The sequence below is a fragment of the Cydia pomonella genome, chromosome 15 (assembly GCF_033807575.1).
Source record: "Cydia pomonella isolate Wapato2018A chromosome 15, ilCydPomo1, whole genome shotgun sequence".
Classification (NCBI taxonomy): domain Eukaryota; kingdom Metazoa; phylum Arthropoda; class Insecta; order Lepidoptera; family Tortricidae; genus Cydia; species Cydia pomonella.
Genome location: NC_084717.1, coordinates 20,313,201 through 20,333,323, shown reverse-complemented (window position 1 = coordinate 20,333,323; position 20,123 = coordinate 20,313,201). Strand labels below are relative to the sequence as shown.

At 36.7% G+C, this 20,123-nt stretch overlaps 2 protein-coding genes across 4 annotated transcripts in view; one reads left to right on the top strand and one right to left on the bottom strand.

The window, feature by feature from the left end:
- Window positions 1–2,542: 2,542 nt before the first annotated feature.
- On the top strand, window positions 2,543–18,656 carry LOC133525436 (uncharacterized). Of its 3 annotated transcripts, XM_061861688.1 has the most exons (7): window positions 2,560–2,645; window positions 6,627–6,730; window positions 11,932–12,013; window positions 12,708–12,804; window positions 14,666–14,796; window positions 15,460–15,592; window positions 17,193–18,656. In XM_061861688.1, the coding sequence occupies exons 2-7, from the start codon at window positions 6,657–6,659 to the stop codon at window positions 17,291–17,293; spliced, it is 618 nt and encodes a 205-aa protein (XP_061717672.1). In that variant the 5' UTR covers window positions 2,560–2,645; window positions 6,627–6,656; the 3' UTR covers window positions 17,294–18,656. The 3 variants fall into 3 exon arrangements, with proteins under 3 accessions (XP_061717673.1, XP_061717672.1, XP_061717674.1); XM_061861689.1 differs by lacking the exon at window positions 6,627–6,730 and having other exon boundaries at window positions 2,543–2,645; XM_061861690.1 differs by lacking the exons at window positions 2,560–2,645; window positions 6,627–6,730 and adding an exon at window positions 10,997–11,147.
- LOC133525430 (alkaline phosphatase) overlaps window positions 3,359–20,123 on the bottom strand; it is an 86,936-nt gene continuing 70,171 nt past the window's right edge. The window contains exon 9 of the mRNA XM_061861679.1: window positions 3,359–3,432. Within this exon, the coding sequence (XP_061717663.1) occupies window positions 3,374–3,432 (59 nt within the window). The 3' untranslated portion in view covers window positions 3,359–3,373. The remainder of the gene's footprint in view (window positions 3,433–20,123) is intronic.

Below are 20,123 nucleotides of genomic sequence, written 5' to 3'. Positions count from 1 at the left end.
AGCGGCGGGGACGTCAAGTGAGCAACGCGCGCACAGCCCGACTAAGCTCTGCCCGAGAGTGCCCGAGAACGCCTGTAAATGTAACGTCTGTGTGCGTAAATGTCACGTCTTAAACGTGCATGTAACTCATCTGGAGTTGCAGGCGTACATAGGCTACGTAGACTGCTTACCATCAGGCGGGCCGTATGCTTGTTTGACACCGACGTAGTATAAGCCTGGTGACAGACGGACGGACGGACGGACAGCGAAGTCTTAGTAATAGGGTTCCGTTTTACCCTTTGGGTACGGAACCCTAAAAACTAGCCTATTATTTATTAAAGTTATTTCGTCAAAGTTATATTTTTCCACGGGGCACCCGCTTTAGGCGCTTAATGTAAAATATACCACTAAAAACCAATGTATTTTTTTTTTCTCAATTTTTAAATACAATTAGGGGTCGCTAACGCAGTTTGAAAATTTGAATCATCCATACAAGATGTTTTTTATTTCGATTTCTGGGGAAATTCGAACTAGAGAAGTACCTTACCGAAAACCGCAGCCAAATAACACTAAACCCTGCTCATAGTGTTGTGTTTCCTGCCGGTGAGTAAGGTTGCCAAAATTACGTTTGATCTACGGCCCCGATGTACGGAGGCCCCTTAAATATTTATTTTATTCTGTATTTAGTATTTGTTGTTATAGCGGCAACAGAAAACATCATCTGTGAAAATTTCAACTATTTATCTAACTATCACGGTTCATGAGATACAGCCTGGTGACAGACGGACGGACGGATGGACGGACAGCGGAGTCTTAGTAATAGGGTCCCGTTTTACCCTTTGGGTACGGAACCCTAAAAAAGACTACAATGCGTTTAACTCTTAAACTGCTTTATGTTAGCTCCCTCTTGGATCATGGAATAGTTTAAAGGTAAGTCATTTTAGTGTGTCACAATAATTAAGGTGCCGTAGGTTCATAGAACGGAGTTTTTGAAAAATCGTACCACTTTTTCTATCACAATACAGTTGCCCAAAAAATAATTAGATATCTTGAGGATTTTTTCTAGTGACTTCATCGAAACGAATACTGTTTTTTTTACTTTCGCTCTATAGATAAAAATCACGAACATACATCTAGTTCTAAAACGCACTTTAAAAGTTTGTAACAAGTTATGCAAAAAGCTAAAAATATGAAAATTCCTTCTAAAAAGGCGCAGTTTCGTTTTTGAGGAAACTCATCGATTACTTTATTTTTTGTTATACTTACACTTTTGACGACCGGTTTGGCCTAATGGTTAGTGCCTGCCTACGAAGCTGATGGTCCCGGGTTCAAATCCTGGTAGGGGCATTTATCCATGTGATGAGCATGGATATTTGTTCCTGAGTAATGGGTGTTTTCTATATGTATTTAAGTATTTATAAATATTTATTTATTATATATATCGTTGTCTAAGTACCCTCTACACAAGCCTTATTGAGCTTACTGTGGGACTTAGTCAATTTGTGTAATAATGTGCTATAATATTTATTTATTTACTATTTATTTATTTGTATTTATTTACAACAAATTAAAATTCAAAAACTTGATATCTGTTCCGAGCACACACATCCAATTTGCATTTTGGTGAGAGAATACCCCGAACCTAAAGGGCCTTAAAAGGTTTTGGGCAGATTAAAGCTATTAGGAAAGTAACTGCCTGTATGATTATATATAATTAATTAATAATTACAGTTTTCGCTACATATTTAGGATTATCCAAACTATTCACCTTATCTCCCTCTTAAATTTTACCATTGCCTTGTCAATACATTTTAGAAATCACTAAATGTGTCAAAAAACACCCTCAGCTTTTTCCACTTCATTTTGAAGTGATAAATAAGGCCCATTTCAGCTTTATCAACCTGCGCAAATTCTAAGTGTCCAAGTCAAATGCTTACAATTTACAATTGGCTGTAAAAATATTTGAAGTGACAGATGACGTCAAAACTATACCGGTATCGTATACCGGTCTGTTTAAAAAAAAATGTTTCAGTGGTTGCTTGGTAAATGTTATTACTGTATAGATGAATTTTTAACATGACATTTATTTTGAATTGTTAATTTTCGATTGAATTTTCAATCCTCATGTAAATAATTATGTAAATATTTCTACGTCCATGCATGCCGGCATTATGCTGAACTAACACCTTCTACTAACCAACATTATATGTACCATACTCTTGGAAATAAAGTATAAAATTGAAGTATCGTATGGAATCTTAAAGTACTACAATTCACTTTCTTGGTTTTTAGTTTTACCCGAAATGTGTAAGTTCAAATGTGCCTAAAAATGATACTTGCATTATACTTAGCCCTACCACATGCCCTCATGCGGTCCTATCGGCTTAAAAAAAGAGACACCTCTATTATTATCCAGATAAGTGCGTCCCTTTCCCAAAACCCGAGAATTCCCGACAGAAACAGATGCAAGAAATACCAAGTTAACGTTGTAACTGCGAAAAAAGTTTTTGGTAAAGATTTGTAGCAGTGTTCGATTTGTCGAACGGTAAAAAATTGGTTTTGTGAGTCTGGTTTTCTGGGAACACAGCCATTATGCGTTCTGTGTGCAGTTGTGTAGTCGTGTTTATTAAACTATAATAGTGTTTATTTTTGAAGAAATTTATATTGTAAGTTTTTTTTAATGTGTTTTTATGTATTATTTGACATTTCATAGTAAGGTGATTTTGTATTTGATATATTAAGGTAAAGGTCTAAATTTTTGATAGCCTAATTTTACAGTCCGTTTGTTACCTCCATTATTTGGCAATGATGGCAACTATTGGGACAGTGTGTCCGACACTGGGACAATTACCTTATTTTTTGTTAAACCCCCACGCATAACCACAGTATGTGACATTCGCAAACTAAGTCAATTTTTTAAGTACTGTTATTTCGCGGAATAAATTCTAAATTCAAACTTTTCAAATCACTTAAGGTTGGTATGGATAAGTTTTGTTATTGTATCTTTGATAGGTATGTTTAGATAATATACTAGGTCAAGGAAACCTACGATTGCGAAACGCATAATGGCGTCGCTAAAAGGGCACATCAACACCGAAAATTTCGTCTATATCCCTCTCTGTCGCTCTTGCATTATTCTAGTGATAGAGAGTGGGATAGACGCTGCGACGATCGGTAGGGCCTCTGTTAGTATATTTCGGCCCTTCGGCTCGTATTCATTAGGCTACGGATTGAGCGTTAGCGGGTAGCAGCGCGGGCAGCGGGCGGTATAAATACAAACAAAACGACTGGTACATGTGTAGCTAACTAGCTAGATCATACATGTTGATCTTTACATAAAATGCCATTCTAAAATTGATCCCTTATTTACATGGTTAGAGTAGGTTTGACTTTTTCATGATGTGGTCGATCGGAACGAACAATTTAAATTAGCCTGTCCAAAGGCCTTTGGACATACAAATAACAAATCAAGTATATAATTTTATACTTCAATGGGGTTATTGGTATGGCCTGAATATAACAAGTAACCACCACCAATAAATACGAGCGGAATGCATTGTGAGATTTGTGAGTATGTCCTAATTATAATTTCTCGCTCATTAGTCTGAGCTGTGACTTAAGAGGAAAGAGGACGATCGAATCTCCATACAAACGTAGTCCTCATTTTCCTCCCTAGATATTGACATTATGGAAAATATTTTTACAAAATTTAATGTATTTTAGTCATAGATTTGTTTTTTTTTTCGTTTTTTTAATTATTGTAAAAGTTAGGAGCAAAAACAGATTTCATACAAATTTTTAAAAGAGCTCCTAACTCTTATAATATTGAAAAAATCAAACGGTTGGGTATAGTTATGATTAAAACAAATCAAATTGTGTAAAAATATTTTCAATAATGTTAATATACAGAGAAGAAAATGGGGACTACGACGGTCGTCCCCTTTTGTCTTAATGGCCTCTCCAAAAGTCATCGATAATCGCATGCAGTTTGCAATACATTGCGGCATTTGGTCGACCGATTGAATTCATTGCTCCTACTTAGCCAACAATTATATAGCATCGTACCTATGCCATTTATTGCAACATCTGTTGAAACTTAAAGGCCCCGTAGGTTCGTGTTCTTCGCACACTCTTACTGAGCGGAAAAAAAATAGGAGCAATTTCCATGTTTTTAGCTTATGTGCATGAATTGTAACAAATTTTAAAGTGCCTATGTTCGTGATTTTTATAGATCGAGCGAAAGTCAAAAAAACAGGATTCTAAACGATGAAGTCTCTAAAACCCTCAAGATTGCTAATTACTTAAATTTTTGGCAAGTCGTATTGTGATCTAGAAAAACGGTATGATTTTTCAAAACATGCTCTCTGAATCTACGGTACCTTAATTACTACTTCAAGCAATCGTGAGCCGAACGTGCCCAAACAATAAAGTAATATCAGGCGAAATCACTGTCTATACTTACATTGCATTATGATTAGGGAATGTTACCGGGACTGAGAATGTATGGCGAGTCCCGGGAATTTCCAGTTCCGGGACCGATTTTGTATAGAAAACCTCAAATACTGAGAGCATGCTCTAATTGTGCTCAAGTCGCTGTCCGCCCCGCTACCCGCTGGCATCCAGTCCGTGGCCTTAGGGTAGTGGGTGGATTCTGTAAGCGTTTTGTATGAAATGGTGTATTTGGTTTATATAATATTTTTACAGTTAACTGTCAAGTGAATCAAACGCTTTTTTGGGTACCCGCCGATTTTGAGCGTTTTTCTGTCTGTAGCAGTGCATTTACTTACTTACTTACTTACTCCGTTGGCTCAGCGACCCAAAATGAGACTTGGCCTCCGACACAAGACAGCGCCACTTTTCTCGGTCCTGTGCGACCTCTCGCCAATTGTCGACTCGAAGCTCGCGCAGATCCGCCTCCACCATGTCATGTCCATTTAAAATAGTAAAATAATAAGCGGTGGTGGCCGAGTGGATATGATGTCCGACTTTCAATCCGGAGGTTTATGTACGAAATATTATTTGATATTTACCACTAGTTTTTCGGTGAAGGAAAACATCGTGAGGAAACCTGCATACATCTGAGTAGAAATTCAAAGGTGGGTGTGAAGTCCCCAATCCGCATTGAGCTAGCGTGGGGACAATAGCCCAAGTCCTCTCGCATATAAGAGGAGGCCTGTGCCCAGCAGTGGGACGTATATAGGCTGAATTATTAATTATTATTTATTACTTATAGTTTCGTGACTTTTTTTAGAAAGTATTAGTAAAATAACTACTTACGCGTGTATTCAGCACATATTTTTAAATCTTTATATGTGAACTATTGAACTGTTAGTACAAAATTGGTACATAAGTAGGATAATTTGTAGTAAATTGACCGACCCAACTGTAATTTTTGTATATCGGAAATAAGAATAGCTTGCCAACCAAGCTAAGGTGGCGTCGTGGTAAGGGTGACGTGTAATTTTTTGAAAAATTTCGATATTAGTAACCCTTCTTTGTTTTTAGGCCTCTAGAGACCTTTAGTGGGGATAGAGTTGTGCCGTTCTTGAGAATATTCTCAGTTTAATATGGGAAATATTATCAATTAATAGAAAAGTAAATATATATGTATAATAAACGCCCCTATGATGGGACAGGCACCAGTAATGGGATGGTATAGACAAATTCTGTTAAACAAGTATTTAACCATGAGTTTCTAAGTGCTGGCAACATTTTACCATAAACAAGAGCCAAAGAGCTGCTTAAGTTTAATTTTTCATTGATATTATATTTATTAGTTTATTTATTAGGCTTGTGCCCAGCAGTGGGACGTATATAGGCTGAATTATTATATTATATTTATTAAATTATCCTAGTAAAATGCGGATAAGCACATTTTTGAAAAATATATATTTTTTAAGCCGATTAGTGTTCATTACAGCATATTTTTTGTTATTTTCATTAAAAACGATTTTGCTCAAAAATGGATGTGGTACAAACGTATTCTCAGCCGACGGTATGCTGTCACCAGCAGGTATCCACAGCCGCAGCGTACGTAGCTAAAGGACGTTCCATACTTTACAAACTCTGCACTGCCCTGCGCTACGTGGAACTGCGTCGCCTGCGTATCACCATACGTTTAGCCTTATTCTGATGATGATTAAGAGGCTGTCAATACCTAAAGCGCGCACACTGTCTATTTGTATCGGAGTAAATGAGAAAGCACTGTCGCATGTTACTGGGCCTGGGCAAGGGAATAATAAGAAAATTATTTAAATAAAAAAAAGTGGATTATTAGTGGAATATTTTACTCATTAGCGGTTTAGATATAAATGTTTTGAAATAGTGATTTTAATTGCAGACCCATAAGTCAAAACAATAAAGACATAGAACCGTTTAATTGTGATTTTAAGACCAATCTTTGCAATTATTTTCTATCGAGCCGATTTCGTTCAATCATGTATCGAGTACAACCACGGTCTTTGAAATATAATTAATATGAACATATATTTTTCTTACTTGACTAAAACAAATAGTCTTTCTTAAAAAACTGTTTAAGTAACATCAATTTCAAGGACATTGGGTGTTGACAGCCCCTTAATAACAGCGTTAGCTACGTCCGACTATGTTATCTAATATACTCTAAACTAACGCTTGTATTTTGCTAGTGTCCCGTATAAAGCGAACAACGGAATAAAATGGTGCACAAAGGCGACGACATTGTCTCCTGCTTCTCGTGCCTCGTAGATGCCATGCGTTGCATGGTATTAAGGTAAGAGACATCAGTTTGTGAACTCTATACAACTGGGGCACGTATCCGGGTTTTACCCAAATGTCTATTCATATCTGCAACACAGGCTTCGTCCGGAGGGTACTGTCGGAATCAGGTATATCGGAGCGGCCAAAGTGGTCAAAAATATCTGGCGACGCACTCTAGCGTCTTGAAAATAGAGGCGTGTTCAGATATTTTTGACCTCCTTGGCCGCTCCGATATATCTGATGGCGACTGTACAACTATATATCAGCAACAGGCGTCGTCATTGCACACAAACAATAAAGCTTTCCGCAACAGGCTCCGTCATTTTAAATAGGTACATTTAAAAAGTTCAAAAGGTTGACAACTTAGTTGCGCGGTGATTTTCTAGTAGAAAATTTAGTTTTTAGGTCTAAAACTAGTTTATTATATCTTTACTAATAGAATAGAGTAGAATTTATTTATTTGACAGAATACGTATGGTACAAGATGATAATTAACAGAAAAGGTTTTACTTGTAAGTATCAGTATTCAGTCGAAGACACGACATGCAAATAATTGATAAGTTTAACATAAAATAAAACAATATAGAAAAATTAAGAAAAATAAAACAGTGGCTAAATTTTTCATAGTTAAAAATAATTCACCCACTTGTAACAATTTGCAAATTAAATAATAAAATGTCCAAGAATATTAAAACTAACATCGATAAATTAAAATTTCATATTAAAACTCAAATTATAAAATGGCAGTCGTTTATAATTTATTTAAAAGTCGTTGGGAAAATATATTAAAAATAAGATGTTAATATGCATAATCTCTGCTTTCTGAAGTCGTTAACGAATTTAAATTGCTCGGAATAGTAATAGATAAAAATATTTGCTGGAAACCACATGTACAAAGTATTCGAAACAAACTTTCACGATTCGCATACGCACTTAGAGAAATAAAAAAAACCACCGACCTAAAAACAGCACTCCAGACCTATTACGCGTACGCATATAACTGGTTGAGCTATGGAATAATATTCTGGGCTAATAGCACAGACGCACCGAGCCTATTCATAGCGCAAAAGAAACTCATCAGAATCCTGGCAAATATTGAACTACCCGATAGCGCCGCACCTTATTTCCAAGAATTTAAAATACTTACACTTCCATGCATCTACATCTTGGAAATGTGTAAGTTTGTCCGTAAATACCCTGAATTTTACACCAAACGGGAAAACGCGGTAAAAAATCGTAACATGCGGTACAAAAATAAATTACAATTGCCATCCTCACGGCTTAAGCTGCACTCGGCTGGACCTCTTGTAATGTCCATAAAAATTTATAATTCATTACCAGAAAGTTTGAAAGACGAAAAATCTGAGACTACCTTTATTAGAAAACTAAAAGAGCTACTGATTTCTAAAAATTATTACTCCTTAAATGATTTTTTAAATGATAAGTTTTAAAAATATAGTTAATGTATATAAAATAATATTCGATTACATAGTGCCTTTCTCCATATTTTCTGCGCCCAACAGGGTACATAATGTGAGAACATAGAATTAAGATTACCACCTGTATTTAACCATTATGTGCAATAAATGTATTGAGTATTGAGTATTCTTAAAAATTTATGATGCTTTAATAATTTATGATCTAAAAATTCCCTCACACTATGAAAGCAGTTTTCAGACAGCCATTTTGTAATCTTACTACTAAATTGGTTACTATAATTTAGCTCATCGGGAAGACTGTTGAATACAACTATACTCGTACACATATTGTATACATTTTTGTGGTATACAGTAGAATGTGAAGGAGGCTGATACAATAACTCTACACATAATTCATGTTAGCTTCATGCACCCAAATATCAACAAGCCCAAAAACTACCTGAATAATACCTGAGCCGTAAAGTGAATCGCTAGGCTCAAGAGTTCACTTAGTGTCATTGGGGCCAAGATTTACAACTCGGTTCCGCCTGATATAAAGTCAGCAGAAAGTGACAATGAGTTTACCAGGAAACTTAAATCGCTGCTAATCGCACAGGCTTGCTACAGCTTAGACGAGTATCTTCGTCGTGGAGCTCATTAACGAAAATTAACTTCTTTCTGAACATGTAAGTACTCGTAATATTATTATTTACTGTGTTGAATTAATTTACATATGTAGTTTAAAATGTTGTTGTCAGTATTTTAATCTCACTATGTAAATATGTAATGTAATCTTGGCCTGTAAAACCGACGACCAGTTTGGCCTAGTGGGTGACCCTGCCTACGAAGCTGATGGTCCCGGGTTCAAATCCTGGTAAGGGCATTTATTTGTGTGATGAGCATGAATATCTGTTCCTGAGTCATGGGTGTTTTCTATGTATTTAAGTATTTATAAATATTTATATATTATATATATCGTTGTCTAAGTACCATCAACACAAGCCTTATTGAGCTTACTGTGGGACTTAGTCAATTTGTGTAATAATGTACTTCAATATTTATCCAGTATAATAAGGGAACCGATCTTCTAACGGTATATTGCAGCTACTGGACGACGGTTACTTGTACCACTCCGTTATCCGTTTGTTCACAACAACAAACAATAAACACTCTGTTTCTATAAACAGAGTATAATAGATAAGGCCAGGGCCCGAAGGTCATGCTGGATATATTTCCTGATACTCATGACGTGTTATCGGGGCATGTGTATGCTGATAAGTGGAGCTAGAACTTTTCTAGAAAATGTGAGAGATTGACAAAATGAAACATCGAAAAACCAGTTATACGGTCAAGATTCCATTTTTGAATGTTCGTGGTTCGGTTATGGGATCTTTTGCTTGCTCGGGTATCAATATTAGCACGAGCGGTTAAACAACAAGTATAAGAACTTTGCCCTCGTGTAAAACAAATAACTATTCCCCTATTTATAGCAGCTGACTATAATAACGAATACTACCTATTATTATGCATACATAATAGTAATGTCATTAAATTAACTAATACATATAGGGAGCGTGCATGAACTGTAGGAGGCAGTACAGGAGCCGTCAGATTTTTGGATGTTTATTGTTCCGATGTAGCCCACAAGATGGCAGCACTTACTATGCACAAGAAAACACGTGACGTCAGACGTGTAAATGTACATGTTTATGGTTCCGATTCAGGCCACAAGATGGCAGATCCTCCAACGCGCACGGTCCCTATATTTGGGAAAATAGTCTACTACTATTTTGTGGTAGGTAGGTATTTTTGGTTGGCATATTAATCCTATGATCGGCAGTAACCGATCCACGATTAATCAAATTTTGATGAGCAATCAGTGGATAAGCGGATTATTTCATTGTGGATCCTGATCCGCAAAAATTGCTTATCTGGAAAATCTGTTGATCGGCAAATGTTTAACCAACCTAACCTACCCCCTGTGCTAATCAGCTGATTTTTTTGAACAAAAAAATTTTGGCCATCAATTGATTAATTCCCTTTAAATACATAAAATCATCATAATAATTACATAGATAAAATCCAGGGCCGTTTTTTTTACCTGGGGGTGCAAGCGGTGCGAGGCACCCGGACGCAAGGTCTTTGGGGGCGCCAGACATTGCCCAACATCTATACATAATGAGGAAAAATCTCTTAGTTTGAATATTGGTAAAATCTCAAGCCAGTCATAAATAAATAATAAATAAATATTATAGGACATTATTACACAAATTGACTAAGTCCCACAGTAAGCTCAATAAGGCTTGTGTTGAGGGTACTTAGACAACGATACATATAATATATAAATATTTATAAATACTTAAATACATAGAAAACACCCATGACTCAGGAACAAATATCCATGCTCATCACACGAATAAATGCCCTTACCAGGATTTGAACCCGGGACCATCGGCTTCGTAGGCAGGGTCACTACCCACTAGGCCAAACTGGTCGTCATAGGCGTCAACATTGTTTTACAATGAGCCATACCTGTTACTGTAGGCACATTTATTTTGCCCAATTGAAAGTTTCGATGTAGGTACAAATTGCAAACCAAAGTAGATCTTATTACTACAGGAATTAAATACATATTACCCACATCTTATATCGCAAAGCATCTCACCAACAAAGGGACTCGACTTACACGTAATATAAACATTGATATTTTAATCCTTTCGCAGTACTCAGGATGTTTCTGTTTCTATATGAAATATGAACCACTTCAGTCATCAAATACTAGTCTCAAGTGACTTATCGGTTTCGTTTCGACAATAACCATGTTTAGTAGTTAGTTTCTACAACAACTCTGCTCTAGGCAGATGTTTTATCACTTTAATTAAAGTAATTAAATTAAATTTAAATACTATTGGTTTTTTGAAATGAAATAATCCATATAGTGAATTTATATTTTTGTACTAATAGTTTGTGTACTTAAACTGGGTTAGTGGATATCAAATCATCATTACTGAGGTAAGTCTGTTTCAACATTTTATATTTAGGGTTCCGTTGCCGAAGTAGCAAAAATTTAATCGTTACAAGTAGGTAGTTTCGCGATGTCCGACTGTCCGTATGTAAATCACAGCCATTTAACTCCATTGATATAAATTGTGTGATGTACGGAGCCTTTGGAGCGTGAGCACTGGCACTTGGCCGGGGTGTTTTTATCGACTAAGGGGGCGCCGATGAATTTCGCACCCCGGCGCCCAATTTGGTTAAGACGGAGGCCCTGATAAAATCCCTTACCTAGTAACAAATACACAAGGATTCGTACCCGGAACCCAGGGACTGATTTCGGTTACGGTATAACGGTAACGGTATAAAATTACGATACCGCGCGGCTCTGATAAAAAGGTATCGCTACCTTATTTGAAATAACGGTATTAGCGTTTTTTCGATACCGAAAAAAATGGCTCTCAAGCGGGTTGACCTCGCCCCTCGCCCCTCGCGCTCGCCGATTTACCTTGCGACGCCTAAGCTGATAGGGTACCTTTATGAAAGCGGTTAAGGTACCCGAAAAAATAACGGTACTGTTATTTTTCGGTAGCGAAATAAATTTATTCGGGGACCTAAATGGTTCGGATTAAACCGGTATGACGTCATACCGTTATATAAAGGTATCGTTATTTTTCGGTTATGCAGTCCCTGCCGGAACCTGCTTCTTTCAGTTCAAAATTAACATAGCATATACAGTCCATAGCTATAGCTATCAAGTTAGCACTTAGGGTTTGTTCAAACATAAACGTTTTGTTTTCAGTTCCAAGATGTGTAACAAAGGCAAATGCCTCCACTGCATCCCCGTCGAAAACGGCTGCCTCGTTCTAGCCATCATAAGTGCGGTAAGAACAACCTTCACATTAATATAAATAGAAACGGTATATGTAATATATTATGCTTTTTTAATATTCTGAAACTAAAATATCTAAAAAATTTTGTCTGAGATACAGATCAAAATATTACATTGTGAAACCAAATCTGGCTTAAAATAGTGCTTGAAATAATAATGAAGACCTAGAACTTTTTCTAGCAAATATGAGAGATACTTAGACAAAATGAAACTAACATAAAAATTGTTTTATTATTTGATAAAAAAATCAAGTTTTTTTTTATATTTTGACCAATTTATTTCCAATGTTTCTATTTGGCACGAACTAGAATGAGTCACAATGTTGGATGTTTTTTTAACCCTATAGCCAAACACCAACTGTTTGGGAAGTAAACACGTTGCTAGGTCTTATAAATAACTTTTAGGTACCATGACACCAATCCTGACATCGCCGGTGAGTAAGGTTGCCAGAGCTCAACGAGGGTGCGGAGTGTTAGGGTCGGTAACGCGCATGGAGCTCCTCTGGAGTTGCAGGCGTACATAGGCTATGACGTCTGCTTACCATCAGGCAGGCCGTATGGCTGTTTCATAGATTTTGCCCGATCACATTTTTAAGTTTTCTATGACAGTTTTTTTTTCGCTTCTTCAGAGTAATTTGCCTAAGGGCTGAAAAACACCCCTGTGTAACATGAATGCCATGATTTCAGATTGGCACTGGGCTGGTGCTGCTGGCGACCATCATTCTGGGCATCCTGTCTGCCACAGGCCTCATCATGGCGTCGCATCAACCTAACCCTGACCCAGGTAAGTCAAAAAGTTATATGTGAAATAAACTTTCAAGCTTTCGCCATGCTCGATATTCTAAATCAGTATCACTCGCCATTCGTAGCACTATCTGTTATAGAATTTTTCGCTTATTTGGACTCTAAATAAACACAATCGCGTAAATATATTAAAAAGTATAAATAATAACGTAAAACTTAAATATCATTTTCATTACCCCGTTGTCTCAGAGGCTCCCCTAAAAAAAAGGTCAAAATAAAAATTTATTAACAAAGACAAGATTCCAAATTAAAAATCAAAATAAAAGCTTCTGAAACTTAGAAGGATTCTAAGTTTCGATTGGGGTGTCGTATAAACGATTGTCGATCACACTTTGATTGCATAGACCCCTGCACTCGGAACTTTGCTGTCTGTCGTTTATGTTAATTCCATTGCAGATTTACCTTAGATGGCGGATGGACAGAACAAATTGTGGACGTGCCGCTATTTGTTTTATTTTATTTGACCTATAAAGAAATTGAAGACTTATTAGAATAACACACAAACACACACACACACACACACACACACACACACACACACACACACACACACACACACACACACACACACACACACATGCACATGCACGGGTATACTTTTAAATTATAAAATGTATAAAAAAATTAAACTTAAGTTTTATGTACGCTTATAGGTCATGTAAGATTAAGAATTGACAACCTTTTGTGGAAGAGCGGTTCTCTCTTAATACCTGTATCTTGACTACTTATAAAGAGGCACCAGCATGGATATTGAAATGTTTACTTTAAGTTACTGAATCATTTTTTATTGACATCCTTATGGTTGTAATTTGTTTTTTTACGGTGGCACTTTGTGCTGCAAAGGTACTACTACTACGCTAAGCGCCACTTGCGCCATCCCACTAACCCGGGGTTACGCGGTTAAACCGTTAACCCAGTGTCAAATTGTACTGGTAACCATGGTAACTCCAGGTTTAACCCTTCAACCCCGGGTTAGTACGGTGCATGTGGCGTTAAGTTCAGTACTATGTCAACTAAGTATCTCTACTATCGGATCAATATGTATACCTCCTTTACTGTCCATGCCATTAAGTTATGGAACGAGATTCCGGTGTCCGTTAGGCAATCCCAATCTGTAGCATCACTCAAGGAGAAGCTTAAAAAATTGTGGCTTTCCGATACTTTGGTTACGACTTCCTAGTTCCATTGAGTACTTCTACTTTTTTAATTTTCTTTACGTTTCTGGTTCGAATTTATATCTAAGTATTTATATTATATATTGAATATTTATTTATTTTTATTTAAGTTATGGTTTTTTTTCTATCTATGTATATTTCTATCAATGTGTATTCAAAACGTGCATTTCATTAATTTCAGTGATTGTACACTTTTGTTTGTGTTTGTCATTCATTCACCGATACTTCTGTTTTACTCATTTCCTCAAAGGTTAACTGGAATAGATCCCATACAGGAATAAGTTCTCCTTTGTTGTATTTAATTTACTCTGTAACTGTGTTTTTCGTGTTTTTACTTCTATGTACAATAAAGTATATACATACATACATACATACATACATACCTACATTGTTACTGCCAAGTTGGAGCAAACTACATAGTATGGGACGAGTAGAAGTTTACTTAAAGGATGAACCAAGTTAGAACGATCCGAGTCTTGGCCGAGGTTTTCGACACATCGATTTCTATAGAAAATATCACGTGATCAGGATCACCGATAACTTGTCATTGAAAACGAAGAATCTAACGCCTCTGCTTGGATCCGGACCTTTCTGGGATAAACCATTATTACATTCTTCTGGACTTGCAGCAAAAATTTTGCTCTGTAATTATTTGTGTTTGTGCAGATTCCCGTGAATTTACTCAGGCGTTCATAGGCCTAGCTGGGATCGCAATTGGTGTGGTACTCATTATTGTGGGAGTGGCTTCACTCATCGCTTTCATCTTCTCGGTGTTACTTTGCAATGGAATCTGTAAGGTAAGTTACTAAAATAACACTAACCAGACTAAGTGTTTAAAAAAAAACTACTTTATAGTGTACTCATAAGGTAAACGAGATCGATGTGATAGATGCTAAATTCCACGAAAAGACATCATGTGTCCGGTCAGGGAACTCCAGGTTGTTTTTTTTTTCAAAACTCTGCTTTACTGTGCAAGGGGAATATGTATTTTATTTTATATACATTTAAGGTTCTTATAAAAAAAAACATGTTTTATAGAAAATATAAATGGTTCAATGGAAGAATAGAAAAATAACAGAAATCAAATGGTTCACAACTAATATCTTCATCATCATCACATCGGCCGAAAGACATCCACTGCTGGATATAGGCCTCCCCAGGGATCAAGACGACCAGTCTTGCGCCACATCCATCGGCTTCCTGCTCCTTAACCAGGTTGTCTGACCATCTTGTTGTGGGTCTTTTCTTGCTGGGTTTTCCGGTTCACGGTCGCTACTCAAGAACCTTATCAACTAATACCCATAGCGATCATTATTGTGGCTTCCTTCCTCGTAAAAAGAACAAAGCATCTATTAGGCTGTTATACTCACATCATCCACGCTATAGATGGCTATGGTAATTGTATTTCTCTATGATAAAAGTAACAGTACTCTATATTATTTTTTGACATTATTTTCCAGCGCCGCCCAGGACAAGTGAAGGCCTACTTCATATACGGTGTCCTGATCACAATACTCACAATCATCGCCTCGATTGCTCAAATGGTCAACGGAGACAACCCTGCTCCTGGCATCGGCGGATTAGTTGGTTGTGGTGAGTAACTATTCCTTTTTATCGTTCAACATCTTAGTATGCGAGGTAGACTTCTTTCTTTCGAAGCCAAGACAGACTAGCGAGGTACTATACTGCTATGACAGCCTACTATGGATATGTGTCGTCAACATTAAACTACGGTCTCTTAATATGGGGAAATTCTGTGCATGTTGATAAGGCCTTTATACTACAAAAAAAGTGCGTACGTGCAATTACAAATGCGTGGTACACAGATAGTTGCATATAGGGATTAGAATAAGTAGATTATAAGTATATTTTAATATTTGAATGCAGTTTCGGCTGCAAATAAACGCTTCTATTCTATTCTATTCTATGGGACGTAAGTTCAGCAGTGCTGCCATAACTAAGACTTTGTTTGTGTTTAGTATCAATCACGACTGAAGTTTTCCCTGCAACCAGCACAAGCACGAACCACAGCACCGAAATATATAAATATATTTAATACAAGACATAGCCTCAATTACTGCAGTGAGCAGGGATCACTCCCAATGGCACGCACGTGATGCCCTCACGTTCATCTAACAATTGGACCTTGAGACTAGGGAGAGTATGTTCCCTTCTTATGTTGATAAAGACGAGACGCCAAATCCTCTCAACTTGGAGCAAAAATACTTCTAAACGGCTTCTGTTTTCCACCGTTAGTGGGAAGCCGCTTAGACGGACAAACTGTTAGTAGTGTTAGTCCAAACAGTGATCTGGCTTTATAAAATAACAAACTGCAATGCACTTTAGTGTCAGGCGACGCCACTTGTCCCGATTGTACAGTGGAGTTCATAAATATACATAAATTTCTTCACCTGAATCCTTGGCAATAAGGTACATTGGCGCGACCTGGGCCACCGGAGCCACCTTTCCCCGCTCCCGTTTTGGGGGTTGGCCAAAAGTTAATCTCGTGGATAGGGTATTAGATCAGTTTGGTATGATCCAAGAAACAATTGTGCCACACGGCATCGCTTGACACAAAAGTTCATGGTCACTGCACTTAATTCCCCTACCAGTAGTTTTGTGAGGTGTAGACCTCACCAAAACTGTCTTGGCATAGCTTAAAACTGATGGAATGCATGACATGATGGTGGAGACCATTAAAAAAAAAATCCAACAACTGAAACGTCATATAACTATAGCTGCTAATGGAAACCTTATTGTTGAACCTGAACGATGACGAAATATCATTTGATATTTACTAGTCGCTTCTCAGTGGAGGAAAACATCGTAAGGAAACCGGAATAATTCCAATAAGGCTTATAGTTTATCCCTTGGGTTGGAAAGTCAGATGACAGTTGCTTTCGTAAAATCTAGTGCCCTAATTCTTGGGATTTGTTGCCAAGCAGACCCCAGGCTCCCATGAGCCGTGTCAAAATGCCGGGATAACGCGAGGATATAATTGAACCTGTTCACAAAATTTTACGAGAATTGTGAATCCCGACCAGAGAAGAACCGGGGAATGCTAACGCATTTCTCCATAAGCTGAAACGGAGACTAATTTTAGCCTAATTGTACTCCTGACAGGGATACTTCGGGAAAATCTCCCTTGAGTTAAAAACTTGTATCAAAAATGTGTGTTTTCTTGCGTTTTCAGTGATCTACGCTGCATTCCTGACGCTGGTGCACGAAACGTACACCAAACTGTGCGCGGGCGCAGTATTCAAGAACCACATCCGTCTGGTAGAAGACTATTAACACCACTCTTTCGGGTCATACACGGACAGAACAATTGTCACTTCTGAACCCAAAAGTTTCTTTGAACGCCATCGTGTGCGGCGCGCCATCTTGAACCTTGTCGTAATGCTCGAAGATTGATATTGGGCTGTAGCTAAAGCTGTGCCGTTCTCGAGAACGTTCCCCGATTTATATGTCCCTTATGCTCATGTGCGAAAATTTTTAAACTGCTTTTATGTTTGTTAGTTATAAGTGTATGTGAGATGTTAAATTTGTCCTTTATGGCGAAACAAACATAGATATGTCTATCCCGTATATTAAAATGCGCCCGCCTAAAATATTATGAACACCAGATGGCGTAACTGAATATGCATTGTTGACGACTATGGAATCTAGATGGCGTTAAATGTCACATCGAAGTCAAAACACTTGTAACATAATATCATATATTAATTATAAACATCAGCCATATTGATTTTTGAGCCATTTTTTACGCAATTTTACGATTTCTCCCATAATTAATGTTGTCCAGTAATATCTACACAATAACTTAGCAGAGTAAATTTAAGTGTTACTAAACAAATTGTGGTTAGAACAAGGCTCGAAAACCGTTTTATTTTTCAAATTGTTTTCGTTCATTCACGCGGGAAAGTTTAAACCCGGATAAGGATTTTTTTTCCGTTTGCAGTTACCAGTTACAAAGAATCAGGTACCTACAAAGAAGATATTCAACTAAACCTTAAGGACGTCTAACATATGTTTTGTAAGTACTAACTTTACTAGTAAGGCTAGACTTAGATACATACCTATTTTAACTATACTTTTTTTTAACGTTATATCTATATTATGTACCTGTAGGTAATGGTATCTTGTAATTGTTTTTTTTTTTATTAATATTATAATTATTTAAACCACAGACCGATAATATTCCTAATTACTTTGTCGTTTTGTGGTTTACGACCAAAAATGTAACTTTTATACGGACCTATTTAAAAAAATCTTATTCTAAATATTGTAGACTCTAGTTTTTTTATATCCCGAATAGTGATCTGTCATTTTAGTACCTCGTGCAAAGAATTTATTTTCCATACCATTTCGTACCTTGTTTTAGTGACAATAAAAATGAAAGTCGCTTGGGACCTCATACTATTGCACTGTGACAAAGTAAATGGTACTGAAATTAAACTTGCTTGACTGTACAAAAACGAGTTGATAGGGTAGTCATTTTCTTCATAGTGTGAAGGTTGCATTGACCAATCCGACTGCTGTTTGTGTCTGGGATATCAGAAAACATCAGTCATACAGAGATAGAAATATTTTCATAATATGGTCTTTTGTTATATAATATAAGATAATAAGCAAATAAAATAAATTCCAAACCGGATTTTAGTTATGGTTTTTTAATTTCCGGCCTTACCTTTATAAATAGAAGGTTCCTAAAAAAAAGAATTAGTTTTAAAAATAATAATTTTATTTCCTATACTTTCATAAATATCGCTCGAGTAACAATACAACAAGTACATAAATAAGCGTTATTTTCCTTATAATTAATTACTTATTTTTAATATACAAAAAATAAACCTTTATTTCATTCATACTTCCTAGGCAAAACAATCACAGAAAGCTCTCTAAAATTAATAAAATTCATTATTTCCGCATTTCACTTTACACAAAAAGAATATAATTGAGTATGCTTTTAAACGAATAAATAAATGTGTACGCGTATTTATTATACATCTGGAGTTAAGCGAGCGGTTGTCTTATGCGATAAACGCAGCGTTAATCGCTATGCGTTTGCCACCCACCCATTTTAAATCAGGTAATGTAACACTACACGGTATAACGCAGAGCATTGTCATTTTTCCTAAATTCCTTTGACGCATGCGTTCAACGCTACGTTTATCGCATAACATGGCAATAGCTGTTTATGTGACTGCTACATAATGAAAGGCATTAAAACACAATTGTGGGTTTACTGGCTCCTCTAAACGATGGCCCAGCGTAGGCCAGTCTAAGGGACGCAGCTATGCGGTGAAATGAGATAGCAATATCACTTGCTCCCTCTAACGCATAAATGCGTCCTTGGACTGGCCTGTGCTGGGCCATCGTGTAGAGGAGCCATAAGAAACGAAGTAAGTGAGTTTCTTAAAAGGACCACACGAGTGTTTTAATGCCTAATTATGTACAGTTACGTACACTATTTTATCATTACATACACATATTATAAACTTTCTTTGCTATATCCATTAATCCAAATTACAGTCAACATTGGAGCATCGTTGCTCTTTTGACGGAGCTCGCGTATATGTGGCGGTGTCCAGGAATTATGGACATTAATTTAAGGATAGCTTTGGAGAGCAGAACGAAACAACCGGCTTTCCAGTCTAGATTTAAATGACAACTAAGAATAAAAGGAATACACATACAAGGTGTCAAATAAACATAGACAATATGTATAAAAAATATAAATAATATAAAAACCTATTAACACTTTGACAGGCGGCGTCACCGAAACATCTTTATCGCACATTTTAAATGAAACTTTTGCTATAGTTACTTTAAAAACAACAAAAAAACTCATTTTATACTTTAATTAAAAGATAAACTGTACGTCAAATGAAAACTTTTTCACGCATGCAATCGTAGTTTTTTTTTAATTCAGAGACAAACTAGAGATGGGGGCCTATTTCCGTATCGTTCGATACAAAAATAACATGCGAGATTTGTCAAAATTGTGTGTAATTTAATTTTCATGTCGAACAAAAAGGCCCCTCGACTGATATTAGAATAGAGGTCGAATCGAATTGCTTTTTTTCAGAGGTGTTCGAAATATGAATGTCATTACCAATCG

Coding starts and splice junctions, on each gene's coding strand:
- LOC133525436 (XM_061861688.1), top strand. CDS start 6,657: ATGGTGCACAAAGGCGACGACATTGTCTCCTGCTTCTCGTGCCTCGTA. Junction 12,805..14,665: donor TCAACCTAACCCTGACCCAG/GTAAGTCAAAAA, acceptor GTGTTTGTGCAG/ATTCCCGTGAATTTACTCAG. Junction 15,593..17,192: donor CGGCGGATTAGTTGGTTGTG/GTGAGTAACTAT, acceptor TTGCGTTTTCAG/TGATCTACGCTGCATTCCTG.